This window comes from Argiope bruennichi, chromosome 4 (assembly GCF_947563725.1).
Source record: "Argiope bruennichi chromosome 4, qqArgBrue1.1, whole genome shotgun sequence".
NCBI lineage: Eukaryota > Metazoa > Arthropoda > Arachnida > Araneae > Araneidae > Argiope > Argiope bruennichi.
The window spans coordinates 114,737,385-114,749,264 of NC_079154.1; the positions used below are offsets into that span (position 1 = coordinate 114,737,385).

Here is an 11,880-nt window from a genome sequence, read left to right on the forward strand (position 1 = left end):
ATGTATAAGAAAGGAAAAGGAAACGTTAGAAAGAAAAAAAAAACACCAAGTTAGTCTTACCTCGTCTTTAGTAACTGCGTGTTCTGCTTATAGATTGTTTCAAAGAAATTAACTCTGCTTTAAAGGTTATGTTTATTGTACTTCATAATATCATTTGGTGACAAATTTGTTCTACTCGATTAAAACTGAGCATTTTTCCTCGTATATCATATCTAATTTCCCGAAAGTTGTGGCAGAGGGGGGGGGGATGAATGAACTTTCATGGATATCTTATATAATATTTAAAATTGTGATAATACGAGTTAGATAAATTTGATATCTATCATCGCAATAATAGGGAAACATGGAAAAGGGGTGGAAATGGAAAAAGAGGTTTTTATCAGAGTACTTGAATGATACAGATTTCATTTATTCTTTAAAGGGCTATTTGTAACTAGAGGTGATCTCTTAGACATTTTCCGGATAAAAATAGTTTTCAGAAATGATATCGCCAAAATAATATTAAGTTGAGCTTTTGTGATTATTTCATGATTGCTCAAAGTGATGGATTAATGTTTCCCATTAGACATTATTAAGTAACAGACTTCTGTTTACTTAGGGCCGCGGTGGCCTGGTGGTAAGGTCTCAGCTTCGGAACCGGAGAGTTTCAGGTTCGTGACCCGATTCCACCGAAGAACCGTCAAGTAAGGGGGTCTGTTGCACGTTAAATCCGCCATGCCAAACGTCCTCCCGCTGGTGTGGTGTGGTGTGGAGAGAGGTGTGCCAGCTCAGGTGTCGTCCTCGTCATCTGACTCTGGTTCAAAATTGCGAGGTCCGTCCCAAAATAGCCCTAGTGTTGCTTTAAAACGGGGTGTTAATATAACGAAACCAAATTCTGTTTACTTCACTAGTTATATTTGTTATCAATTTCAAATAGCAATATTAAGACTTTACACAAAATTCTTTTCTTTTTATACGAAATAAAAACATAAAACTTGTTTTTTATTTAAATTTCTAATTGATTCATTTTTTTCTAAAAAATATCTTCTAATTTGATAGAAGGTTAAGTTAATAAGATAATAAGTGTTAAATCACAAGCGAATCACGCGGCAGTCGACGTATCGACATAGCTGTATAATTAGAAGGAGAAATGAAAATAAAACATAGTCGAAGGAATTAAATTATCAAAACATTTATTTAATACAAAATTTTAATAACTGAGTTTGCTTCTGTATACATTCAACGAAAATATCACATGTCGTCCTTCCATAGTTCTAGAAGTCCTGTTCCCGCAAACTTTTCCATGAATTTCTTCTCCAGTCGAGCGTTCTGTTCTGGTGAAAGGTGAGTCTTCCAATCTCCGACAATACCTGAATCATGTGAAAGTGAAATAATAAAAACAATGCACATGAAATGCACATTTTTTATTATGACAGTCACCTTTGGAAACCAGCTCTTACTGTGTGGAAAGTTCTCATAAAATCTGCTTTGATGAGTCGGAAAAATACTCAGTGTTGTAAGGATATGATTCAAGTAAAAATAACCGAGGCATCTCCCAGGAATAATATTGGAAATCAGCCCAAAAAGAATTCTCGAATTATTGATTGGTTCCCATCTTAGCTGTCAATCTTTCGTATATTCTATTTCCTTCAAAATATTAATCCAAGATCTTGGAATCTTGGATAAAATAGTAGTGGACATATAAAAAAAATATTAACTTCATCTTTTTTGTTTAGTTAATAAAATTATTAATATAATCAACTCCGGAGTATTTCATGTATCTAAATTTAATATAAATTAAAATGTTTGCTATGTCACTCAGAAATCGTCTGATTGTTAGATGATCGAATACTGTTTTTTTTTTTTATTAAACTCTATAAGCTTAAAAAACAAATGGGATTCACTAAAAAGATGTATATATAATAAATTTTTTTCAGTCCTTTTTAGGTCTTTTCAAAATATAATTGCCTCTTCAGAAAATATAGCAGCTTGATTGCTTGATTTTAATTTCTCTCCCCAAATTATATAATTGTTGTCATCGAAATAGACAGCTGTACACGCCGCTTTATCTTGTAACTTTGATCCATGAGTTTAAATCTTTGATTTTAAAATTTTTCAATCCAAACATTACAATAAAAGTGCTTTTATGGGTTGGAAATGGAGGATATCATATATTTTTAAATTGTCGAAACACGTATTTCTACTATCATTTCAATGCGATGCTTCCTTTAACACTTTTAAAACTACTGAGAAAAATTTTGAAATATTCTCCGAGTAAAACTCATGATTCGGTCCATTGTTCTAACTTTAATGCGTCCTGATAAACCTTTTTGCATAGAAATAGAAGATCTCAGTGGTTGAAGATAAATTCGAGAGTAGGAAAAATTCTGTGCATTCTAGAGATGCATAATCCACGATTTTTTGAATAACAAATAATATTGCTATTGTTATTTTTAAATATGCGTTCCAAATATCTGTTATTTCAATCATATTATTAATTAAAAATTATTACTTAATATTAAATATAAAATTTATTAATTGTAATTAATACTTAATTTACTAATTTAAGTAACGTGTGATTGAATTCATTTATCTGTTTCAGCTTACTTCTTAAATTTTATTTTTTTTCTCAAAACTATTTATTTAATTTATTTATTAGAGTGAACCATTTTCTGGAAAAGGTAAGTTAAAAATATATGTCATTTCTTTAAAATGTTTACTTTAGTCCAATATTCTACCAATAGATGGCGCCAGCAGTAAACAGAATACATGTAATCAAAGTCAATCATGTCACGAGCAATTAAAAATGATCTGTATGGAATAGTACATCATCAAATACGAATATCGGTCACTCCCGTAAAGTGGAGCGGTGACTTCGCACTTTCCAGTGAAGCCTCGCACTTTCCTCTGAAATTACCGCTCCGATAAATTTCAGTGATATGCAATTCAGTGATACGATACGATAATTCCAATAACCGGTCCGTTCACTTTTCAATAAAATCACAGATTTCTTTCGAGAGCTTCCATTGGACAGATCATATCGATTGTTACTTTCCATTGAAGTCACCGCTCCGGCAAATTTCAGTGATATCGTATCGATTGTTACTCTCTATCGTGATCCAAAGCCTGTAATCGAAATATCATCAGTAAGATCGTATAAAGGATTTGAATCACACCCCTCTTTGAAAAGTATTGATCACTTGTATTTGTGACTCTTTGATATTGGTTACGTAATAACCGCTCTTAAAATATTCGTCATCCCTAGTGCATTCATATATTGTATAGTTTCATAAAGTATAAGTACATAAAGTGTATAGAAGTACTCGGTACTATTCTGTGTTCTCATAAAGTGTATAGAGTATGTGTTATTTATATAGGTATAATCTAATGCTGCTTAATGATCAAGAATGCTAACTGGGTTACTAATGCTATGCATTCAATCTTTATAATTAAACAGATTTCGCGAGGAAACTCACCTTTCCGAACAAAGTTCACTCCTTCCGCGTCTTTCTTCATCATCTGGAAGTTCCCCGACAACAGCATTTTTCTGAGTCCCTGAGGAATGTCGGGATTTTGTTCAATCATCTCCCTGGGCATGGTCATCAGTTCCGTCAAGTGTCTGTTTAGGTGCTCCTTCATGAAGCCAAAACTGCTGTGATGGATAACATCTTGGAGCATTTTTTCGTCCTTTTCAAGTTTCTCCTGTAGATCAGAAAGTAAAATCACATGTAAAATATGCAAGAAAGTGAGTATTGGTAAAAGAATGGTGTGTTTCGGATAGTTCGACATCAATTTTTGCCAAGTATCATTTTTCAGTAACTTTAAACAGTATTTTTAACAGTAACTTTTTTTAGTATAATAGGTAACAGTAACTTTAACAGTAACTTTTTTTAGTATAATAGGTATAGGGTGTAGTACCTGGAAGACCAAGCTTCGCTCGACACTTTTTTTTTAAATGTCAAATCGTGTTTTTTCGGAAAAAATATTTAGAGACTAATCACATAACGATTTCCTAGGAATATTTCCTTGGTCTAATAAAAAAACCATCCGACATTGATTTGATGCCCAAATTCTGTAATGTTACTTGTATGACACATTGATTGGTTAAGACAGTAATTACATTGTTCCCAAACATATTTGCATTCGGATAAAGTCATATGGCACCATCTCACAAAATTTTGAGAAACTATTAGGTTATCATCCTATGGCAACAGTGCTAGTACCACAAAAATTTACAAGATAAGGCTACATGACATTGTCAGATGAGATCAGATAGGAAAAGGCTTATAATTGTTAGTTATAAAAAATGGTGTTTTTTTGTGTGTAAAATCGCGGTTTTTTTTCTGGAAAGAAATTTATATAGTAAATTTAAAAAGCAAAACCTTATCTAAATATAAAAATTGATCTGAATCTTTAGAGCCGTTTCCCAGATACACAAAATAAATTTTGATGTATATGCAAGTATTGTTCGTTTAAAGTTATAAGATGAAGGCAAGGCACTTATAGTGAATATTGTAAAGAATTTGAAACGAAGATTGCCAGAAGATAGATGTCATCACTGTATTGGTGTAGATTAAAATTTTGATGACATAACACCGGTAGTACGTTTGGCAGACGGAGATTGTTTTCGGAGGGAGTCAGCGTGGTGTTGTGCTATGTGATGTTGTTTTGCATTATATGGTGTTGAAAGTAAAAGGCATTGATGCCTGGTGATGGTGTTCTATCTTGTGGATTAAGATAATGGTCGTGGGAATGTTTTTACAAATATTGTAATGTATGAATTTCCTATTGTTTATATGTTGTGAATGTTTTTTATGTTATGTGTTTTATGTTGTGTGTTTTGTCCGACTGTGATGTTATAAATAAACAAATTTAAAAGACAACTTTGGCCTAATCATTCGGCTCTATTTTCATGACACAATATATTTGAATTATTTATACAAGAATGGTAAGAAAACAAAAATTTCAAGACATAAAGTAATGGTACTTCTTTTGGTGATCCTGTAGAGTGAAAGAAAAAGTATCAAATATTATATTGCTGAAACAAATTAGCACACTAGATAAGATGCGGAATACGTCCTTTTACATAAAATATTTCCGATTTGCCTATTGAAAAATTAAATGTAATGTTGCATCTACATGTTACACTCAAGAGTAGTTATGCTAAAATCTCGTTCTTCATTTATAATATATAATGCAGTTTTATATTATCAGACAAATTCTATAACCTTAAATGAAATATGAAAATCCACAGAATATTATCAGAAAATTTAAATGAAAAGTAATAATATTTCGGCTGTAAATTTTCCAAGTTGGAAAATAACTTAAGAAAGTAACATTCTACTGTTGTAATTGAAATACACCCTTTACAGGGCAGAGAATGAAAGGAAAATTAATTGATATCACTTAATTGATGTACGGAAATTGATGATCATCAGTATGTTCAGGCAAATTGAATAATAAAACCAATTATTTATTTCATTTTTCATCTTTTTATAACAATTGGCTTTATTTCTTTATTTTTTGTTACATTCTGCTTTAAAAACGCATGAAGAATATATGTCCAGATATAAATTTATTATTTTGTTTAGTCTAACGATAGATTTTATACAGTAGATTCCAAAATTAAGTTGATGCAGAATATTAGACATGCATAACATGAACATAATTCCATTTTAATACCATTTGACATTTCAAAAAAAAAAAAATACTGAAATACTTTAAACCTACTTCCATAAAAAATAATTCGACTTCTTTCCCACAGCAGCACACTTTACTTTAAGAAAATTTTCATAACTATTCTTACTTTATAGTCATGAGTAAAAGTATAGTCCTTCATACTGAAAAAGTTTAGAATATTAAAAAGTTAATAAAAATGTTGGAAGGCATGACGGACTTACCCCATATTTTGAGTCTATAAATTCAGCTATTTTCAGAACATATCCTTTCGTGTCCTTCTTTAATTGCTCGTAGGTAATGAAGAGGACATTCGGATCGTTTCTGTGTTCCCACCAGGATAGAGTGGTTTCGAAGTAATCACCGAACTCTACTTCTCCATTCATAAAAAGCTCAAAAAAGTCGTCCAGGTTTCCGTCTTCAAAACGATAACCAGGCATACCTTCAGTGTGGTAGTAAAGAGATACAAAGCAGTGCTGGAAGAAGATATTAAAAAGCATCGTTCAAAGTTTTGAAATGAGTTTGAAGCCTATTTTTTAGCTAGATAACATAACTTTATATATAAAACGAAACAAAAGCGGAAGTGAAAATCTTATTTCAGCGCTATAATCAGAAGAAAGGATTTTTTAATCTTAATTTTAACATTGGCAATTGAATTTCAAAATAACATTAAAAAATTGCTACATTGAGTATTTAAATAAATTTTTAAAAATGATTAATTTTTTTTTAATTTACAGAAATAAAACTGATATCATTGAAGGGATAATTTTTTTTTATCTTTAAATAAAAGCAAGATAACAGTCTCTGGGAGATAAAAGTTTTGGAAGATATGATCATCAATTTTCATACATAATATTTAGTAATGAGACTATTTTCGCGCTCGATTAAGCTTTTTGTTTGACGCTTATTTCTTGATTCCATTTACATCTTTCCTCTGATTGAATGCAACTTTTGATGACATGGCAAGAATTCTCCAAAACATTTCTAATAATATTTTGCAGTTTCGATAGTTAACGAAATGTTGAATTAATAGCGTTCAAACGTTCCAGTAAAAACGTTCAATGAAGAAATTTGAAACGTTTGTAAAAAGATTTGTTTAACTTGTCTGCCTGCATTCGACAATAAGTAATAAAAGATTTCTTGCCATGATGGTTAGCATTTTATATTTATAGAAAAAAATTATTTAACAATGTCAATCACAATAAAATTTGAGCTTATAAAGACATGCACCAATAAATTTCTGCAAATTGAATATCGGTACTTACGTATTATCGCAACCAGGTTGGCGCGATTTGTAAGTTTGAGTAAGAATTAGTCGCCAAATTTGTACAAGCTGAGTAAGAATTAGGGTCACCAAATTTGGCGATTTATGCGAATTTTGGCCTGGTTACGTTAATACGTAAGTACCTGAATATCTTTAAGGTCACCACACATGCTTTTATAAGCTGTAACCTAAATTTTAAATCAGCGAAACTCTGTTACCTTTGGATTTCTAGCTACATAAATATATTTGGCTTCTGGAGACCAAGGTGTCAAGCGGAATGGTAGGTGGAGCTTTATTGCTCCAGGTCTCTTCAGAACTTCACCCGCCTTCGCACCGGTCATTTCCAGAAAGGGAGTCTCTGTAAAAAACTGGAGTGCCGAAGTAAATGGCTTGCCTTCTCTGAAGATGCAAGCCACTATATTCTGTACCCAGGTAGTCCCGCATTTAGGATAGGTGACGATGAACAAGTCTCCAGGTCGAGGCTTGTAGGTCAGAGCAGACCTATATGCCTCGGCCGAAAAAACGCCTGGAAGTCGGAAGCCATCTACGTCCTGGTAAAAGGGCGTTTTTTTTCGGTTTGTTTTCCTCACTGGTAGAGGTCATGCTTAAAAGTAGGCTAAGAAATTCTGAAAATAAACCAGAACCACAATCTAACAGATTTAGTTTTCTGAACTACAATGTGAAATGGTTTAGAAATTTGGTGAAAAGAGAAGGAAAATTGATAAGGGGATACAGAATCTAAAACTGGATTTTCCCAAATAATTTGGATTTCTAGTAATTTTAAATTAATGTCAATATTGGCCTTGGTATAACAGAATTTAATATTACTCAAAGAGTATCATTATGAGAGAATTAACATAAAACAGAAGAGCAAGGCCTTAATTGATATCGAATACATATTGAGAATTTTTGAAAACGAAAGGAAATTATTTAAAAAATTTCAGAAAGTAGTATTATTTTTTAAAAGAATGAAATATTAAAGGATATTTTAATAACAATAAGCAAAATAAGTATGAATTATGATGGTAAAGTCTGTTATATCTTGCAATATGTGGATATTATTTAATAAAATTCATACTAAAAAAACTTATTTCAGAAAGCAAGTAATTCTTTAAATATCATGGGTTGATCATTTTATTATTTCTGACCTACTTTACATTTCTAATCACTGTGAGTTTTTTTTAGTATTTTGATATTTACAAATTGGAATTCTAAGCATGCTTGTCCGAAATAATTATGTTTACTTCCTCGTGTGAGAAATATACAAAGAGAACGTAGAACATTTGTTGAAAAATTCGAATTCGAATTCTGATGAATCTCCACGTTTCAGAGCTACCTCATTCCGAAAAACACATCTATGGAATTATGTCTGTCGCTCGATTTGTATGTCTGTGTGTAAATACAATAATTCAAAAATTCCTTGGATTCCTTGGATAAAAATTCCTTTTTTATACTCTAAATTTTTAAATTTCTATCAAATTTTTAACGAAATCCATTCAGAGGAAATCTGCCTGGCTTCAAAATCAGCCCTTTAAAAAAAAAAGGCATCCTAAATACACATACAGAGTTTTTGGTACTTGTGTGTCAACCACATGTGAGCGCTTATTGGCCAAACATAGGCAAATATAACAAAACTAGATCAATACAAAAGATCGATTTTTTTTGTAACTAATTTTCGCCAACAGCATGCCGTTACTGAACAAGTACCGATTTTCCCCACTGTATTACAAATCACACAACTCTCGTGAGTAAAAATAAAAATATCACAACTGGTAGAGTTCATGGCATTGCCGAAAGATTCCCGTTTTTATGGGAGGGGGCGATAGGGTAGCATCTTTATTGGAATACGAGAAAATTTCAGAGACACCACTCTCGTTATTTAAACTGCTTACTTGTAATATATAAACAGGATTTTCCTGAAAATTTAGTTCATACTTCGAATAAATCCAGATCATAGACTCAATACAAGACAGAATTAAAATTCAGTACTTTCGTTGCATTTGGTAATTTAATTTCAGTAAGTTTTCTCTAATTTGTAAATGAAGAATATACGTTAAGCCTTACATTTTTTGGGCTGAAAAGTAAAGATAACTATACCTTGAAAGCTTACTGACTGATCACTTAACAACAAATCAGGAAATAGCTGAATTATGCAGAAGATAGGAAACTCTTGGGTTTGAAGGAGGACAGAATTACTTTGAAATTAATATTCATTTCTAAAATTAATATTACTCTTATACTAAGATTTATGATTCACTTTGATTGAATGAACGAATACAAAACTATCATGAATGAAAAAGTTCCGATAGTGTAATGCATAAATGTAATTATTTTACTGATAAGTTCGTATAAAAGTGAAAAGAAATTTCTGTAAGGCCAGAATTTTTATTATGATCGCTGTATAATGTCCAAATTGCAGCCTTGAAAATTAGATCAAAATTTAGTTTAGAAAAATTTAGCCACATTCAATTTAAAAAAAATTATTTTAAATAATATTAAATGCCTTAAAAGTTTGAGTTTTTGATTTCAGATATAAAACTTGTGCAAAACTAAATATATTAATTATTTGGCAAAGTGTAGTGGCAACAGGAATGCCAATAAATGATATTAAGTAATTGGTGGTTGATCCTATGGCGATGAGTAGCAACTCCTAGGTAGATAAATACAATGATAAAAAACTCCACTTACATTATTTAATATCAAACGGCTCCTATCACTCCTACACAAGCCGGCTCTTTCAGTGCGAATGAATTTAGCGTCTCCTTGAGTTTCGGCCTTGTCCGCTATCATTGAAGGGCATTTATCAATTTTAATAGGAACCAATTCTATTTGCTTATCTCTCCCTTTGAGAAGGAAATTTGCTCCTTAATCTCCCTTTTTTCACTCTACAATACACTGTTCATTTTTTTATCTTATGTAACTGAGATAAAGTTTGAGGATAGAAATGAGTAAATATTGTGTAGTTATAAAAATAAATATATTGAATTTGCACTCTCATTTTCGAAATATCATGAATCGGGTTTAGGCATGCTACATCCATTTATTCATCCTGTTTAAACTCACTATATTTCGAAAAATTGTACATTTGTGAAAAATAACAATTATTTTTCATTAAAAAAATCCGAAACATTTAAATTTTTCTGAATCGCTACAAATGCTTTATATGTTTCTTTACGTGCTACACATCTAGGCCAGAATATAATTCTCCACAGGTATATTGGTGAATGGCACTCTTTGAGCGTTGAAGCGTTCATTTGTAGAAGGAAACCCTCAATTAACGCCGAGTGTTGCAGTTGATGGTTTGCGATAAACTTCTCGAAGATATATGTGGATGACTTTTTATTGTAAAAAAAAATATTAGTGTGTTCTATCAACTCTTGTTGGAAACACAAAAATACGAGCTTTCTTCTGAGGCTCGTGCAAATATATCTATTGACTTTTCAACGAATTATGCATAAAACAGTCTCTAATTCTATTCACAATATCCTGCAAAACATTTTATCTCCTTCTTTTATGAAAACAACTAATGTTCTTGTATCTAAATAAGCTGATTTCCTATCAACCAATGAAGTCTAAGTGTATTTTATAATGGAAAACGCTTTCTTCTTATAAATAGCTATTTTGAGATATGCGATGAAAAAATAACTCTTCTTTCCTTTGTTTAATTTGCGAATAAGTTTGCATAACTCCAGCTGGTTCAAAAAAAAAATGGAAGTATGGAAATAAAAATTAAAGTTCATTACTGTCCATCTGTGTTGAATTATTATAATTATATATATAAAGTTATTTTGTTTCAAAGTACATTTTACCCTTATAGCAATTGCCAAAAACTCAGACCTCAAGAATTTGAAGAGTTTCCATTTCTTTACCCACTTGAGTCCGAAATTATAACTATAATATAAATAATTTATGAGTGTATTTTATGCTTCTCTCAGTGATACAATAATTGAAAGCGTAAAGAATTACTTGGATAAAATTTGATAAGTGATATTTACATAAAAAATGTGGTATAAAAATTCAAACCAAATCCGATATCAAAAAGAGTATTTATTTAAAAAAAAATCTTGCATCATTTCCATTACCATACTATTAATCCTAAAATTAGCTATATTTGTAAAGATCTTTTGTGTGCAAAATTGCCATTTGTGGTGAAATATAATTATTGCTCCAAATTTTAAATATTTTATTAATTCACTTGTGTACTGCCCTCCACGGTATGGAAAAAATATGCATTTATTGAATTACTAAGCAATAAATATTTATTTTTACATGAGCTTACCATTTACATCCATAAAAAATTTATATATATATATATATATATATATATATATATATATATATATATATATATATATATATATATATATATATATATATATATATATATATATATATATATATATATATATATATATATATATATATATATATATATATAAAGTGTCACTAGAGTTAAATTATAAAAATTGCCAGTAGATAATTATGTCTAAAATGCAATATATTAAAGAACGAAGGTATTACAATCAATCAAATAAATTTTGCGTTGATATATAAGAGGAATATAAAAATATATTCTCGTGGTTTAAAAACAAGGATATCATTTATCCAGGAAGAAAAACTGGATAGATTGCAAAGCTGCAAAGAGAATTTTATGCACTGAATTTATAGTGTTTCAAAAACAGACGAAATTTTATTTCATACTTCAAAGAGTACTAGCACGTCATGCACTGCTATTTTTTAAACTCCTCATCTGTCATAAATAGATAAATTTTGACGGAAGAATTTCTTTCACTGATAAGAACTGTGCACATCTAAAAAAAGTATAAGAAAAGGTAAAATAATAAGAATAACAGCAATAACGACAATGAAAAATTATAAAAGGAAAAAAGGAGGAATTTTATGGATGCTAAATAGAAAACTTTTGTATGCAACATATATTATAAACAAATTTTAAAATTGCA

The 11,880-nt window shown here is 30.5% G+C and overlaps 1 protein-coding gene across 1 annotated transcript; it reads right to left on the reverse strand.

Annotated features, from left to right (window-relative positions):
• Window positions 1-1,155: 1,155 nt before the first annotated feature.
• On the reverse strand, window positions 1,156-9,708 carry LOC129965946 (sulfotransferase 1C2-like). Its single transcript, XM_056080250.1, has 5 exons — window positions 9,608-9,708; window positions 7,138-7,545; window positions 5,880-6,131; window positions 3,456-3,681; window positions 1,156-1,349 (listed from the first exon to the last, which is right to left on the reverse strand). Exons 2-5 carry the CDS (start codon window positions 7,258-7,260, stop codon window positions 1,231-1,233), a joined length of 720 nt encoding a protein of 239 aa, XP_055936225.1. The 5' UTR covers window positions 7,261-7,545; window positions 9,608-9,708; the 3' UTR covers window positions 1,156-1,230.
• Between the last annotated feature and the right edge of the window lie 2,172 nt (window positions 9,709-11,880).